The sequence below is a fragment of the Cataglyphis hispanica genome, chromosome 3 (assembly GCF_021464435.1).
Source record: "Cataglyphis hispanica isolate Lineage 1 chromosome 3, ULB_Chis1_1.0, whole genome shotgun sequence".
NCBI lineage: Eukaryota > Metazoa > Arthropoda > Insecta > Hymenoptera > Formicidae > Cataglyphis > Cataglyphis hispanica.
Window position 1 is genome coordinate 9,997,526 of NC_065956.1, and position 17,524 is coordinate 10,015,049.

The following is a 17,524-nucleotide window of genomic DNA, read 5'->3' on the forward strand; positions in this document are numbered from 1 at the left end:
TTAGTAACAATCTAATTATTTTCTTTATAAAGTTATTTATTAATTTTTTTCATTAACAATAACAACAATTACAACTAATGAACCGAGTGCTATGTGTTAGGAAGACGGGAAGAATACTTATTACTTTCCCATAAAGCTAAAATTATTACAAAATATTTAAATATATTGAAGTGTTTAAATCACACTCGTAATCTATTTATTTCGGTAAGAAATTTATTTGTTGATAATTGAGGCGTATATATATATACGCTGAACTGTTGCAATTTTTTTTGCAGAACATTGTCCGGTGCATCGATATATTCGTATTTTAATAAAATGTATTATAAACAAATATGACAACTATAACCTTATCGTCTTGCACATCCCTCTTATGTAATAGATAGAAGATCTTACAGAATAATAGAACAATAAAAAATATGTATTTCAAGGCAAATCAGTCAGTCTTAGAAACTCATCAGTTTTGATAAATCTCCATATCTCTTTTCTGGTAATTATGCTCTAGACTGCTGACAGACGTTGAATTTTCATAACATGAGATTATAGATAAGTTAAAAAAATCTATGGTATACATTTTAACAATAGATGTGTTATACAGAAAGAAATAAATACCATCTTTCGACGTTTATAACATTTTGGTCATACTAAATTTACGGTAGAAAATGTATTAAAATATTTTTACCGGGATATCTACCACAGAATGGAACGGTATCGTGATTATATATATTATCTAATAATTGATCTGTTCGTTTCAATTACACTTTTAACATTACTTTCTTTGCTTAAAATCAAATTGGCATATATTCTTCGAAGAAAAAAAGATTAAAATAAATTAAAATAAACAGACCTAATTATTCTCTTAGACGGATTTCTGCTCACTTACAGTCTCTTAATATAATCGACTTACTTGTGCTTGTGTTCACTTATATTATTACATGAAATTAAACTTCTTTTCATTGTCTCATTCTTCACAACCATCCTATCATCATTAATATTTAATATATCTTATGTAATATAAAGTAACGTACAAAGAAGTAATTTAGTTTTATTTTCAGTATCAATAAGAGTTTTATTAACAATAAGAGAATAACAAATATTACACGCATTAAAAATGCTCGCATATATTTTTTTTTTCAAAAAATATATAACAGATATATTCTTTAATAAAATATATATAACAAAATAATAAAATAATTTTTTAAATATAACATTATAAGATTTTCTTATCAGTAATAAAACTCTTATGGAGACACAGATTATGTCAAATTATTTTTTCTCGCATTGCTCTGTCTAGCGTATCTATCCTGCTTACTTAGAAATATTTGAGCTGATATCTCGAGATTCTCCATACAAATAATATCGAAAGAGGAGGAAGTATCGTTAACAAGATGCGGTTCGCACTCTCACTTTATCCCTTAGGTAATTGGCGACCTGTGTTTGCGAATGCCTGACGGCCAGTTGAAGCGGCGTGATGCCTTCCTGATTTACGAGCAAAGGATCTGCTCCCGCTCCCACGAGCTGTCTCGCGACTGTCATGTGTCCCACCAAGGCTGCAGCGTGCAGTGCACTTTCGCCATTCTCAAAACAATGAAGAATGTTAGTCATTCCTTGCATATAATATGTTTTATGTATAGCATTTTAGACGTTTAAAATAGGCTGTCGATGATAGATAAGACTACTTTGCAAAATTGCTTCGTTAATCTTTTTTTTTATATTTGTTGAAACTTACTGGAAGTATACCGAGTGAGGGGCGATACTTGAGCAGCTCACCGATGACGGCGGTGTGACCTTTGTGGGCGGCTTTGAAAAGCGGAGTCGCGCCGTCCTGCAAGAATAGATTACACAACATAGTTCGCTTTCCGCAATATATGAAAAACGTGACGGAGGTTCTTGACACGCAAGACGTACGTGTCTAGTGGCGTCGACTTTGGCGCCGGCTTTCAACAGCCTCCTAACGATATGATCGTGTCCCATTTGCGACGCGATCCAGAGAGGCGTGGCACCGTCTGTTCTCGCCGCGTCCGTCTTCGCCCCACGGTCCAGGAGAACCTCCAGAATACGAAGATGACCGTTTTGAGCGGCGATAAACAGTGCTGTGGCGCCATCCTAACAAGCCGTAATTAATTCATAACTTTCGTATATTAATGCCGCATCGTTATTTCAAATACATATGATAGTAATGTTTTCGACCGAGTTGAATCGCTCTGATAGCGATAAACTTCAATTTTATAAACTCTTATTGAATGCTCTTATTGTATAAAGACTAATTCAACTTGCCAAAGGAATTTATATCTCAACTTGAGAGATTTATATTTGATAAAAAAACTTGAGAGATTTACATGTGACAAAATAATTATTTATCTCTAAGAATCTAAAGTTATTCGTAAAGATAGATTTTTAAATTATTTAAAGTCACTCACCGCGAATACGCTATGACCTATGAGAAACATAACATAATTGACGAGCTCAACAGAGCTTGACAAAATTCAATTAAAGTATAATCTTGATAAATCATTATCCTGCTAAGTCTTATTTTCTCATGCTCTCGATATAAAAAATTTTATCGGTATGGAGGGAAAAATTCCGCTCTCTTACTTTCATGTGAGCGTTCGGATTGGCACCTCTCTCTATCAAGCCCTCCACAACATCTAGATGACCATATTGACATGCAACGAACAACGGCGTGCCCCCGTCCTAAAATCCACGTGGAATAAATTGGTGTTTAAAGAGCAGCGAGAGATCTCGTTTACACGCTGCTGCCTCTCACTTACTATACTACACGAATCCACAATCGCGCCGTGCTCCAGAAGTAGACTCGCGATGTCCATGTAACCGCCCTGGGCGGCGAAAAACAAAGCTGTTGTCCCAGTCTGCAAAAACAATGCAAACATTATTACATTATATATGGTTACACTGTCCTGGCCCTATCGCAGTACATAACAATGTACAAGATAATTTACTTGAATATTTTAAATATTTTTTTGAGAGGACAAATTTTTTATTACTAAAAAAAAATTAGTATAATTATATAAATCTAGACGGATGTATTTTGTAATTTTATAGAGAGAAAGATTTTTTCTGTAATGATTTTAATTTTTCTATTTAAGAATCATTTATTTATTACATATTTCTTTTTTAAATGAATATGGAGAGAGTATTTTTTTTCTCTTTCTTGCTCGAGAATTGAGATATTCAAGTTAAGTGGACTACTCCATGTAATTATAAGTCCAAGGTTTCAAGTTTGCGAAATCGTGAAACTCTTACGATACGTAACAGTTTCTACACATATGCAGATATGCAAATAAACACGACGATAGCACTAACACATTGAATGTGAGCAGACCATCGTTTTGATCGGCGAGATGAGATGAGAGAAGAAAGAAGGAATCGATGACATAAGATCTTATTTACGAAAAATGTGTTCTTTATAATAGAACATCATTTGCAATTAATAAATTCGGCGATCGTACACAATATGATTGTACTGAGATTTCGCAACCTTTAACTATCGATTTCTACGAAGCACCGTTTTACAATACAACATATGCGGACCTGTCCTTCACCTAATTTAAGATAATGACTCGCGTTATAAAGCGTGACTATCCGCTACGTGAAACACATGTCGTGCTCGCGCGCGAAGCAATAAATTTTTGAAACTCTCATCGATATCGGAATACAATCGGAGTTTCTGGTTTATTTCGAGATAGGAGCTTCGATATTACATGACGAAGCAATTAGAATCTGGCGTTACGCTTTCACGAAGGAACATAAATTCTTTGGGGAAGGAGAAGGAAGAAACATGATTTTGATTGGATTCCATAAGCGCGCGGAAAGAAGTATATGTAGAAAGAAAATTAGAAACGAGAAATTAATACGAGATATTAGTAAATTGCCAAATTTACATGGTGCTCTTTCAAATAAGCGCAGCAAGATTTGACATGCCTCTTGAAAGTAATCTGAGAAAGAAAATTAAATCACTCTTTCTTATATGCAAAAAGTTCTTAAAATTTTTCAATTTTTTAAAGTTATTTAGGCGTTCGGATTAATATTAAGGCTAAATTAAGGATTAATATTAAGGATAATTATTATTTCTAAATTTCTTGTCGTGATATGTAACGTATCTTTTCCCTTTCACCAAAAGATTTCTTTGTGATAAAATTTACAAATCTTTACAATGAATTTCAAACTTTGACAAAGAAATTTATTCTTTTAAAAAGATTCTGCATACATAATATTATATAATATTACCTAAATCTAACTCGAAGAAAATAATACAAACTGCAACAAAGTTCATCCTCCTCTTGTCTACATTTTTATTTTATTACACGGATTTAATTTTTACAGATATTAACTTCTTAATCTCATGATTTATTTTTGACATCCCCTTTGCACAGATCTTATAGGTCTACTTAAACAAATAGCCCGTTATGAGCAAAATGTACTTTCACTGCTATAAAAACTTCTCTTAGAACGACAAGTTCTCGTAGTTTTATCCTATTTTTCTACTTTTCTTTTTCTGAAAAAAACGAAATTAAACGATTGTTGTAAAATAGAAGAATGTTTAAAAACATTAATTCACGAGATACGTGGTGCATTTTTTTGTTTGATATTAACATTATTTTTAATGAGAAAGGAAGAGATTAAAATCTCTCTCGTGTGGGTGTTCTTCCTTCTACATTCTTGATCGCGCTTATCTTTCAGAGTTCTGCTCTCATGCGCACTCCATTTGCAAGGCGCGGTGAACTTTATTTTCTTTTTTGCAACTTGCGGAGCGGATTCCCCTGTCTGGAAATGGGCCGCGCGGGTGCATGCAACGAGCGTGGAGTTACATGTGCCGCGATGCGTGGCGAACGAAGCGGGGGACATAATACCTATCCATTACTGAACCGCAGAAATTTTATAATGCGACGATCGCAACCTGTCATGTTCGACGGTAAAAGTCGAGGCGACACGTTTCTTTCGCTTCGATTGTCAGTGCAATCATGCGTAAGGAGGCACTCACAGAAATATTCAGTCAACCTGACGGATCAAATATGTATGTATATATATATGTATATATATATATATATATATATATACAGGGTGTCCCAAAACTACCGGATTTCCTTTTAATGGCAGATTCCTTACATTTCAAGACGAAAATCCTAATACAAAAATGTCGAGGCTATAATAGTTTTTAAACTGGAAGCAATTATATTTTACGAATGAGAGAGCTGAGATTTCGCGCGCTCAGACACGGCAAAATAACAAGTGAAAAAGGTGTTCTATAAATGGGATGCTTTTATTATAATTATATAAATTTACAATAGCATTGTAATTATGTTTTTCTATGCATTGCATTAATATATTCTTTTTAATAATAACGAATAATGAATGCGAGAATTAAAGGCATCTCAAAAATGATTCGAGTAAAATTTTGCGACTTGTTTCAACTTCTGCTGTCAAAGTAATCGATCAATGTTACCATGAAAGTGTTTGCTATGATATGTTGCGCAAGATAAATAAATTATAATAGAATTAGATTTGACATTTATTTATTTTGCATTTTGAAATATTTTAGAATCTTTGTAATGAAATACAAATTATAACTGTTTTCATAACATATCATAGTAGACACCTTCATTGTAATATTGATCGATCACTTTGACAGATGAAGTTGGAACATGTTGCAAATTTTTGAATCATTTTTGAGATGCCTTTAGTTCTCGCATCCATTATTCGAAAAAAATGCAATGTGTAGAGAATCGAAAAAACATAATGCTATTGTAAATTTATACATAATGATCATAATATCATAAAAAGGGCATTCCATGAGCGCGCGAAATCTCAGTCCTCTCATTCGTAAAATATAATCGTTTCCCGTTTAAAAACTATTTTGTATTGGGATTCTTGTCTTGAAATATTCTAAGGAATCTGTCATTGAGAGGAAGTCCGGTAGTTTTGGGACACCCTGTATATATATATATATATATATCTGAAATCGTTAAATTAAAATGATTGAATTATTTTTATTTAAGACGTTGAACAAAATATCAAAATTAAATCGATATCTTGGAAGGTGCAAAAATTCTTTTTTTGATTTGTGTTATCTACAAAAAGTTATGTAAGCGATAAATATATGCTAAAAGAAATAATACATAAAGATATTCAAAAATAATTTTTGTAAGAAAGAACTTTGTGTTAGTAATCTAACATAAGTAAATTCCTTTTTATATGCATATATATTTTGAGCGTGTGTTTGTGTAAGAGTAATATAAATATTCGCAAAAAAATGTAATATTTTAATAGGGTCAAAAATCAGAATTTGTCAGAGAAAAAAATCCGATGTGAGATACGAATTGAGGATCTGATTGTACTCCAGAGATGTCTGCTGAATCAGCCACGACATGCGTGCATAGCGGTACCGCGTTTTATAGCTCACAAATGCAAATTCCGCCGATTGTACATCAGTCCCAAGTGGGACAACAAAAGGTCAGTTATTCGTTTCACAAGAGCGCGGGGCGTCGAGTTCAATTAATTCACCGGAAAATGATCGAAAGATAATCAGTAGTAAAGGGCGCGCAATACACACACACACACATACACTCTCACTGGATAATATTAAACTTGATCGATTATTAAATACAATTTTGATCGATGCTTTACATTTTACATTACAGAATCGCTTCAATTAACGTTTATAGTGTGATGTTCGTAGCGCACGACTATCTATCTACCTATAATTTATGAGACTGTCGGACGACCTAGTGATGTCATTCACCCTTGCCGGTATTGTCCATTTTTAGACGATCAATAATCGCGGATAGAAAATTTTAAAATGATATATCTAAAAGAAATTTTTTCTTTTAACTTCTGCGACACAATTGCAGTTAAAATTTGTTAAAATTTAAAGTCATAATAAATGCCAAGTTAATGTGAACAAGAAAAAGATAAAACAAAATAATTAAACGTTATACTTATGCGAAAGATATCGATTAATAACGAAACATTTGCAAAATAAATTTGGCAAATAAAATTTTATAAAATATTATATGTAAGAATTATAAGAAATGTGTATATATGTATATAATAAATAAAAAATTAAATCGAGAAGTATGATTATTCATTTCCTTCTTATTGATGTTCTCTCTAATATTTCATAATAACGTATAAGCACTTTATGACGTACATACGCACTCGTGCGGTTTTTTAATCCTGTATACTTATGATGTATACATCTGATAGAGAAAAAAAAAGAAAAACAAAGTTAATACTTATAAATAGATTATAAATACAGAGTGTCAGCGATAATTCCTGAACTGCCACGTTACCGTTGTTGCATGTTTTACACAAACTTTGCTATTAGAATCACGCGAACTTGCATTATAACAGCATTATAGCACAAGCTCACGTGTGCTTCATTTAAGCAACCTTGAAATATTTTCTCTTTCTCTCTCTCTCTTTCTTTCATTTGACTAATAACTCGTCTTTAGCTTTGCGAATATTTATATTACAAATCGTTAAATATTCTCTCTTAGATTAGCGTTTTAAAATCAACAAAGAGCAGCTATTAAAATTCCAAATTTTCTGTAGATTTTTTTTCTGAAAAGAAAAGAGCTTTCTACATGATTTTTTTCGTAGATTATAATTTTACATTTAATTATTACTTGTAAACGATTTATTAACACTATCATACGTGTATCACTGAGAAATTAATATGCAAGTGAAATGAAGTATAATTACGCCTGTAGGTAATATAATGATCTTGAAATATCAGAGCATTAATTTAAAGAGGATCGCGTTTTCCAGCCAAGCTGAAAATGATCCTGATTATCGATCTACAGATTGCATAGGATGACGAATTACGTTTAACGGCTTTTTAAATAACGTTTACGTAATTCTGTGCCGAGTGCGACGCCGCTCATCATCATCGTTTATGACTCAATTTCAAGAAAAAAGCACAGATCGTATGATTAATTTCATCATGGATCATTGAATGTTACACTTCTATTTCCGTGAGCGCATTTACTTGTATAACATTCTCCCTTTATCGAGCCTAATAGTAATCAAGCGCGAGATTCCAGATCATCTAGAACTTGTTTTACACAAATCGTGAAGGGTTTACGTTTTTGTGATTTTTTTATAAAAAAGATAAGATGAAATATATCATAAGTTTTGAAATATTCTGGATCAGATTTTCTATGCGCCAAAAAATAATTAAATAAATATTTACTGCAATATAATTCATAAAAATTAATATTGAAGGAAAAATCGTGAGTTTTTACAATACACACATTTTCTATTGTATATCCTTTCACTCTTTTACTTCTTAAGGTATACATGTCGTCTGATTGAACGCTGGCAGTTTTGTCATCGATTTACATACAATGTCGTAATTTTAGAGTACACGAGACACCAAGGTAGAAAGAGAGAAGCGTGGGTTTAACGATAAATCTTCACGAAGCATTTAAAAAAAGGAACGCCCGACAGTTTCCTGGTACTTCGCGTGACATGCTACGCGACGAGCTTTTTATGTCTCGCGCTGAGACTCTTTAAAAAGGTTTAAAAAAGGTACAACGCGTTGCAAAGGGAATAGCGCTCTAAGAAGTTTTACAAATTCTATTTCGAGAAACAACGAGAAAAAAATAAGTAAAATAATATTCTTAATAAAAAGGTTGTAAATTTGAGTTTCTTTAAGAAAAGATAATTTTCAACAAATCTCAATTTTTTTCTTATTGTTAGTGAAAATGTCAAGCATTGTTACACTTTATAAATGAATAACTCTCTACAGATTAAGTTTCTTTATTAGATTAAATTATTTATTAATAAGAATATAAATATTGTAGAAATCTCTCTGTCTCTCTCTTTCGCGCGCGCGCGCGCGCGCGTACTATTTAATGTCAAGAAATTAATATATTTTAATTAAAACAATTTGATTATTTATTATCAAGAAAAAAATTATTCCTCAAAAGTCGATCAAAAATTATTTATTATCAAGATACTTGATATAAAAAATTAAGATATGAAAAAAATTATAAAATGCGATTAAATTTTTGCTATGACAAAAAATCAATTGATCGTAGAATTTGTTCCACAGTACTTATCACATGTTATACATGAATCTTGAATATTCCATTCTTTAATTGCAATTGACATGCGATCTCAAGATTGCTCAACATCGGTTTTGATAAAAATAACGATGATGTTTATATGAAAGAAACAGAATAACGCATATCCTGAAGACATAAGATGTAATAGAATATCTTTCTACCTTTTCCAGCATTATATATCAAAGATGATAAGTATGGTAAAAAAAAAAACAGCTAAACGCCTCTCATCATCATGTCATTATGTCATCACGTCATTACAACTGTTTTATGGTTGTAGCTTACACCTTATAATCTTATACATTTTGCAACAATTATAAAATAAGTACTTCAAATTGCATACAATTTGCTCGATATTGGTGTTTTCGTAGATAGATTTTTTGTACACAAAGTGTAACAGAATCTTCAGAATATCGCTCATCTCATCAATGACTATATCGTACGATCTTAGTAAGAGATAACCAAAGCTTGATATAGATAAATCGTTTGATAACACTGCTGTCACAATTAATAATAGTGATAAACATTTAAAAAAATTATTAAATAAGTTAATCATTTATAAGTTAATATTTTATTTTACTTTATTTTAATAAATAAAATAATCAAAAAATAAATAATTAAAAAAATACTATAAAATAGACGATTATATTTTCTTTTCCTTTCTTGCTGAACATAGATTTTTAATCATACAGAATAAGGCGATGGACGCGGTCGTGCTATTACACGCGAAAGGAATTTCATTCACTTTTTTTTAGATCGCCCGATAAGAACTTTGTCATAAGATCAAGACTTACCAGTCTTTTGGCATTAGAATCAGCTCCTTGATTTAACAGCTCAGTCACGGCATCGATATGACCACCGGCGGCAGCTAAAATTAAAGGTGTCGTACCATCCTGAAAGAAAATGACCTCATTTACAAAACTTAACGCTTGCTACAAAGATTCAATTGGTCACGAAAACTTTCCTCTGCCGGTGAACGTTACTGGCGAATGTATGCCGCTATACACATTTTCTAATCGATCCTCACGAGCTATCAAGATATAAGCTAAGTGTCCTGAGTCTATTAACGCAATTAACACGTAGTATATATATATATATATATATATATATATATATATATATATATATAACAATGATAATACATCAAAGTAGCAATTATTTCTTTGTAAAAAAGTATCATAGCTGAAGAAATCGAGGTTTTACTTTCTAAATATAATAAAGTCTCATTATTTTTGTAAATTACAAAGAATCTCATAAAATAAATCTTATAAGTGTATTTTTTACATTTATAATATTTATCTTATTTTTACATCGACTCGTCGGATATCTCGTTAAGTTATAAATAATACAAAGATTCGCGAAATGATATTCGATTGGAATTTCGAACGGACAGAAAGTCGCGAGCAACAGAAAGTATATTATGCTTGCTGATTAAACAAAATCACGAATCGATTTGATCCTGACAGTGACACGATTTCATTCGGATTAGCTCACTGGTAAAACGCGTTTGGCTTCCAAATCGAAAAGTGGCACGATTAGTGTCCGCGCGTGATCTAATAAACCACTTTCCAGAAGAGTACAAAGTTACTCGCGCGTTACTCGCTCTTCATCGTCATTAGCATAACGAACTAGCTGACAACGAGGAGAGAAAATCGCCGCTTTTGCCACGAAATTGTCGGTTTATTACAATCATTATTCGCTATTTCAATCAGGAAACGCAAGCTACGATTTACTTGATTTCCGACAACATTGTACGCATTCCTAGGCAAGCTTATATGACTTTGAATTAATTAAACTAATATTGATTTCAACCTAATTAAATCAATATTTGATTGACCGCAATCAGATGCCACATTTCAAAAAGGATCCAAACTAATATGTTAAAGAGAAAATTTAATCTAAAGAAAAAATGCGTGTGCCCATCCCGAGTACTCTATTTCGATTGTTGCGAAACTTTTCTGATCGCTTAGCGAACTTTCTGAAAAGAACAAAATTATATCATGTCATTGACCTTGTCCTTGCAATCGACGTGAACGCGTCCGGAGTCCAATAAAATACGGAGACGCTTGGCGTCCCCACGTGCCGCCGCCAGATGCAGCTCCACATCCCAAGGCGACTCCTTCTAAAAAAAGAAAAAAAAAAACAAGTTAATAAATATGCTAATAAAATTCTTATTTCCTTGAACTTACGTAAGGTGGTTACAGTTGGAAAGAATTACGATTATATATAAACGCTATATACTATTATATATAAACGCACAGAAAATATCTAAAAGTTCATCTCAATATGTTCCCTGATCGTATCATTCAAATCGTGATCATTAAAATCATGATGAATATAAAATTCGAGAGCCCAATAATACGCTGACTTCTCCATTTCATCCAATCCATTTCTTTGGAAAAATTAAAATTGATTAATAGAGTAAATTTAGGAAAATATTAAAATTTTTTTAAAATTATAAGAAAGTTTAATACAAATTTAGGTAATTTTTAATTCTTTAGATTTTTGCAGAGAGAGATTATTTAATCGATTTATTTCGATCGTATTTTTATCAAAAAGTATTTTCATATACATCCGTGTCAATTGCGCATCGAAATAATGAGAAGACAAACATTCCCGTACCAGATTCGGTCTGGAATGTAATATAATAGACATGTATAAGAGTGGAATATTAATGTAACCGCGTGAATATGTATGTGGCTCGTCAGAACTGTCCAAGTCACAAATATATTTTTAGCTCCTCTATAATCTCAAAAAAATGCTCCCGATTGTCTTCGATGGGATCAGTAATTCTCGGCACGTGTTCGGTCTTTATTCCCTTCATCCACGCGATTTTAAAGACAAAATTTTTCAGCGCAAATATTCTCGCGGTTCTTCGATGATGATCAAAATTCGGATCTCGTTTTCGACTGTTTACGAGATAACTCGATCGTTAGTTATCTCATAAACAACTTTTAAGAAGAGAAAAAGAAAACATCCCGTGGAATATCGAGAATGTATTTGTATCTCGAGGTTTATTCGTATTCAGCCATCCTCACGGATTTATGATTTGATGAAAACTTTCGCTTCAAAATATTTCGAAGAATTCTACAAACAGAAAGAAAATGAGTTTGTAAAAACTGACATATAAATCTGCAATCTTTATTCGTTCATCTATTACCGATTCTGTGCATGTCACGGATTACAAACATAAAATTGCAGATTACGTTACCGTTGAGTTGTACTTAATGACGCGGAAAAGTCTTATTACAGGATTTTACAATCATATAGCGTGCACAATAACAAGTATGTCCTTTGAATATATAGGACGCATAATCCTGACAAATAATTCAAATCATTTCAAAAATTTCCATGATACTGAATGATAGTGATTAATTTTTGTATGTAATCTTTTTTATACAAAGAAATATAAAAAAAATATCTGAAAAATTAATACAGCTTTATGCAAAATTTATAAATACCAAGAGATATTTTGGAAAAAAATGTAGATATCTTTGTTTTAAAATTTTCATAATTACCGCGAATTTATCGAGAAATACGTTCGAAAAATCTAATGTAAATCTTATGTAACATCATGTAGAGATAAAGAATGCAAATTTAACTAGCTATTAAGCGCTCGCACACGCACACGCACATTGACATCAATGTGAGTCTAGTTTTAAATCCTACGTTCAATATTATGTAATACATGTCACGAGAACAATATAACGTTAATATAATATTTATTTAATAAAGTCCAGTCGTTAATTAAATATTGTTGATTAAATTATCTGATGTCCTTAAATTGTGGATATTTCAATTAAAAATCATCGTACATAATACGCAGTGCAGCCTATTTTAATCCCATTCTTTAAATTTAGTAAAAATATTAAATAATAAATTCTGATATATTCTGCGAAAACATCTGGATGAGGAAGTGGTTAAACGGCGCCTCGTGGCGCGTCAACTTCGCCTTTCATTTTTAATCGCACTCGCAGGTGCACTCATTCATCGTCGAAAGAACCAAAAATAACGCGCTAATAAAAGATAAGACATATATTCATGCGGTATACATTTAACATATGTCATTTGCGTTTTACTCGAATAACACGTGAGTCGTGTTTGACGTACAGAATGAAAGATAACAATCAAAATACATATTTGGATCAACGACTAATCGAGAAGAATTATTTTGACGTTCTTTCTTGGGAAAAACAATTGATTAATCGAAAAAAAAAAAAAAAGATAAAAGCACAATAATGATAAACGATAAAGTGAGGACAATTATGAAAAAGTGATACATGGAAACCCCAATGTAATAAAATGTTTAATCCTTTTTACGATTACATAATGATTGGAGAAATTTGATTAAATTTATAGATTCGAGATAAGAATAACAAAATAAATAATATGTACTAAATATATTATCTTTTTACCGTGATTTTCATTCGAGATATCGTATACCAGATAAAAATATTAGTTTAATATATGTATAAATGCTAATTCTGTTAAATTTAATTTACGGATAATACATGGAGAGAAAAATGTGCATTTTAAATCCTTCCTTTGTATGTATATCGTCGCCTCAAAATCACGAATGTGCAAATGTTCTGTGCCACAATGTATAATATTTATTAAAGTATTATATATGGTACATAATACTAATGTAACATGTAAATATTATGCGTAATGCTTGAATAATCTGAAGGAATTACAACAATAAAACAAGAACTTGATTTATCGCAATAAATTAAATTTTCAAATTGTAATAACTCAGCAAAATTACACATTCGTTCGGTTTTGGCATAAAGATGAAGATATGTGATGCCAAACGCTGAGGCATATAAGTAAATGCACTTTGCAACTTTTTCGAGACAAACACGCGAAGCTTCGAGATGGCTAAAGGAGAAAAATTTTTCTGCGGAAATCACGATGATATAAACCGCGAATCTCGGCGCACCTCGCGACTCGTCGACACTCACCTTCATGGACATGTTGAATCCGCGGCCGACCGTTGCGTGCCGATCAATTCACTCGTTACTCTTCCGCGGAAAGCGCACGAGGTGCATCGCTCGTAATGTACATACATACGTAACAAGCATATGTTTCGCATTCGCGCGCATTCGAATACGATCATCGACCGTCTGTCCGGTGCGCAGCGCGCTCCGCTACTGAATACAATTTTCTACCGCGGCCCGTTTTGTAGCACCACACGACCACACTCCACAGTCTCCGCACTCCGCTCGTCGAGACACCTTCTCTTCGTTGGCACACACGCAACGCCGAACATTGTCGTTTCACGGATGACATCGAATCGTCCCCGCGAATCGCCCTGAATTGCGCCCCGATTGAACCCCGCGTTCTTCACGTAGCAGTTGCCACGAATTCCCACGCGATGGCAGCACCTTTCAGTTTTGACATGAAACAAGAAGAATATATAGAGTAAACTCTGCTTTTTTTCTTAGGAATTTATCTTCAATAATGATAAAAGAAAAATATGAAATGAATTAATAAATTTTCATTTATCGCACTAATCTCTAAAATAAAACTCGAAGTAATATAATTCTATTTTTTTAAAATCCTGTCTTTGTCCTTTTTGAATCTTACCACTCCATTGACTGATAAAGTACCGTCGGTCATTGAATATATCCGGCGGTCTTTTCATTCGATAGCCATATTGAGAGAAACACACGCCGACTGTAAGCGAGAAATATTTGCTAAATAATTGACACAGTTGTATTTTTCCTGCATAAAGAAAGAAAATATTAATTCTCCGTGTTACGATATTATTTCAGTTATAAAAAAATGGAGAACGACTTGGGAACTCTGGTCGATTTGTACATCCCACGAAAATGGTAAGACACGTGTGTATTTCGGTTACGAATAATTTTTGTAAATTTTATAAAGAACAAATATGAAATTTTATATTGAAATATTTAATCACAAGATCAACTTTTTCAATGCGCTTTTCGTTAATAAAGTTTAAAGTTAATTCGATTTTAGTTTCGATTTTAAAATGTGTAATAAATAGTAATTTATCTATAAAGTGAGGTTAAATTTATTAGGTTAAAGGTATTACAGAGAATGTCAGTCTTTTCCAGAAATTTATTCCTTTTAACGAACAATGCGTCTACCTTATATCTTTGTATAGAAAATAAAAGAGATGTATCTGTAGAATAGAAAAAATGGAAAAATTATAAAAAAGTGCATAAAATTTACCTTGAAAAAATACATTTGAAGATATTTCTTTGTTCTTTTACAGCTCTGCGAGCAATCGCATCATCCATGCCAAGGATCATGCATCGATACAGTTAACATTGGCTGACGTCGATCCAGAAACTGGACGCATGACTGATACTCATAAGATGTATGCAATCTGTGGAGCAATCCGTCGTATGGTATGTACAAATTATTTCTATATATATATATATATATACATGTACATAAACAATTATATGACTTGATTAATAGTACCACTTTGGCTATTTTGGCAAAAGTTTTATATTAGCCAAGAAACATAATATTTGTACATTGAATCATATTAATATTATTTGATATTAAATTGAATATATTATCAATGTTACGATATTGATATAAATTTATAGTAACTTTTTTACATAACAAACTTATATTAAACTTACATTTACAGGGTGAATCAGACGATTGTTTAGTACGATTAACAAAGAAGGATGGACTTTTACCGAAGAATTTCTAATATAAATTATATGGCCAGTTCTAATTTCTAATAAAGTTAAAAAAAAAATAAAATAAAATTTTTCTCATATTCTTGATTCCTTGCAATTCCTTATATGAATTACAGGTAGTTATTTATTTATTATATTATATTTATTATGTATTTATTTATTATATTTATAATATAGTTATTTATTATTTGCAAAGTTAATATAAAAGGCATTTCATATATCATGTTTAAAAAATGAAAAGTTTTATAAAAAGAATTAATACAAGATTTTGATTTTAACAATTGCTATTATTTATAGAAAATAAATTTAAGTATATCATTACACATCTCGCTATATGAAAAATAATAGATATATATCGTGAAAAAAAAGAAATGATTGGCTACCATAATTCCAAACATTTTATATAAAGAGATTTCCCTAAAAGTTAGGATATGAATTTTTATGATATATGTAGGCAATTTTAAGATTTGACTTGTCTCATCTAAATGGGACGAATCATTGTCTCCATGGATGTATATAGTATATATATATATATATGACATTTATTTAATATTTTTACACATAATTATATATAATAGGTATGAAATATTTATATATACATATAATACATTGATATAATAAGATTTCTGTATATGTCAGCTGTCATATTATCGCTTGTGAATCACATTCATAAAATTATGCTTGCGTGAATATATTCTCTCTCAACTATATATGTATATAGTTATATAAAAATAAAAATTATCATTCAAGTATGTATGTATTATCGTGTTGTGGCATATACAATTGGAATTGGCTATTTTCGATGAATTGTAATCAATCAACTCTTTATATCACATAAAAGTCCATTCTTATCTAATATAAAGGGCAAAATTATATAAAGTTTTATTGCCCTGATTATATGCGAATATTATAAAAATTTGTTTAAGAAACAAATAGTTTAATATTTTTAGGCAATGTAGTATACAATGCATTTTACTTAATTATTATCATTTGAAACTTTTCATATTATTATTATTTTAGATACGCATAGCTTTAAAATTGAATAGATTAAAAAAAAATTGTTTGCCCATATCACAAAGTTTATATTCAAAAACCTTTTCTGTTTAATTTTTTTTCACCTGTTATCCTAAATTCATACATTGAATATAACTAAAAAATTACATATCCTGATACTTTGAAACTTTTTATGAATAAGTCAAAAATTTGTATTATGGGAGAACAACAATCAGAGAGAATTCGAATAATACTGTATATCAAAATTGCATTATGTTATCTCATTTTATAGTATGCAGCTGAATTTTCATTATTTCCATATATTGTTTATAGAATAATTTTGTAGATAATTTTTAATTGCGTATACTTGACAAATTCTGAGTTAATATTGTGATCACAAATGAGACATAAAAAATGCTCTGCTTTTTTTATTTATTTGAGATAACATAGCATATTCTTATGGAGCATGTTTGATGTATTTTCATATTATCTTTGTCTGTTTTGCTAAAATTTGCTAGATAAAGAATTTATAATCTATAATTGTTGCAAGATGGATTTTGCAATGCTCACAAATCTATAGTAAATATATGGCTGCACTCTAAATAACTTTTTATTCTTTAGTTCTATACTTAATATTTCTCCACTTATTTCTGTATAAAATAGTTAAGCAAATAATACTTGAATATGTTAATATTCTATAATATTTGAACATAAAGTTTAATTTTTAACATTGAAAGCAAAATTTTAGAATAATAAACTTATAAG

At 31.1% G+C, this 17,524-nt stretch overlaps 2 protein-coding genes across 2 annotated transcripts; one reads left to right on the forward strand and one right to left on the reverse strand.

The window, feature by feature from the left end:
* Positions 1 to 15: 15 nt before the first annotated feature.
* LOC126848111 (ankyrin repeat domain-containing protein 29) lies at positions 16 to 14,421 on the reverse strand. The gene is made up of 8 exons (XM_050588703.1): positions 14,045 to 14,421; positions 11,095 to 11,205; positions 9,878 to 9,976; positions 2,769 to 2,867; positions 2,593 to 2,691; positions 1,906 to 2,103; positions 1,727 to 1,822; positions 16 to 1,575 (listed from the first exon to the last, which is right to left on the reverse strand). Exons 1-8 carry the CDS (start codon positions 14,054 to 14,056, stop codon positions 1,378 to 1,380), a joined length of 912 nt encoding a protein of 303 aa, XP_050444660.1. The 5' UTR covers positions 14,057 to 14,421; the 3' UTR covers positions 16 to 1,377.
* Positions 14,422 to 14,653: 232 nt separating this feature from the next.
* On the forward strand, positions 14,654 to 15,835 carry LOC126848114 (40S ribosomal protein S21). Its single transcript, XM_050588706.1, has 4 exons — positions 14,654 to 14,761; positions 14,858 to 14,917; positions 15,325 to 15,460; positions 15,712 to 15,835. The coding sequence occupies exons 2-4, from the start codon at positions 14,868 to 14,870 to the stop codon at positions 15,775 to 15,777; spliced, it is 252 nt and encodes an 83-aa protein (XP_050444663.1). The 5' UTR covers positions 14,654 to 14,761; positions 14,858 to 14,867; the 3' UTR covers positions 15,778 to 15,835.
* Positions 15,836 to 17,524: the final 1,689 nt, after the last annotated feature.

Coding starts and splice junctions, on each gene's coding strand:
- LOC126848114 (XM_050588706.1), top strand. CDS start 14,868: ATGGAGAACGACTTGGGAACTCTGGTCGATTTGTACATCCCACGAAAA. Junction 14,918..15,324: donor TTGTACATCCCACGAAAATG/GTAAGACACGTG, acceptor GTTCTTTTACAG/CTCTGCGAGCAATCGCATCA. Junction 15,461..15,711: donor GTGGAGCAATCCGTCGTATG/GTATGTACAAAT, acceptor TTACATTTACAG/GGTGAATCAGACGATTGTTT.
- LOC126848111 (XM_050588703.1), bottom strand. Junction 2,692..2,768: donor TTGTGGATTCGTGTAGTATA/GTAAGTGAGAGG, acceptor CGTGGATTTTAG/GACGGGGGCACGCCGTTGTT. Junction 1,823..1,905: donor AAGTCGACGCCACTAGACAC/GTACGTCTTGCG, acceptor CTATTCTTGCAG/GACGGCGCGACTCCGCTTTT.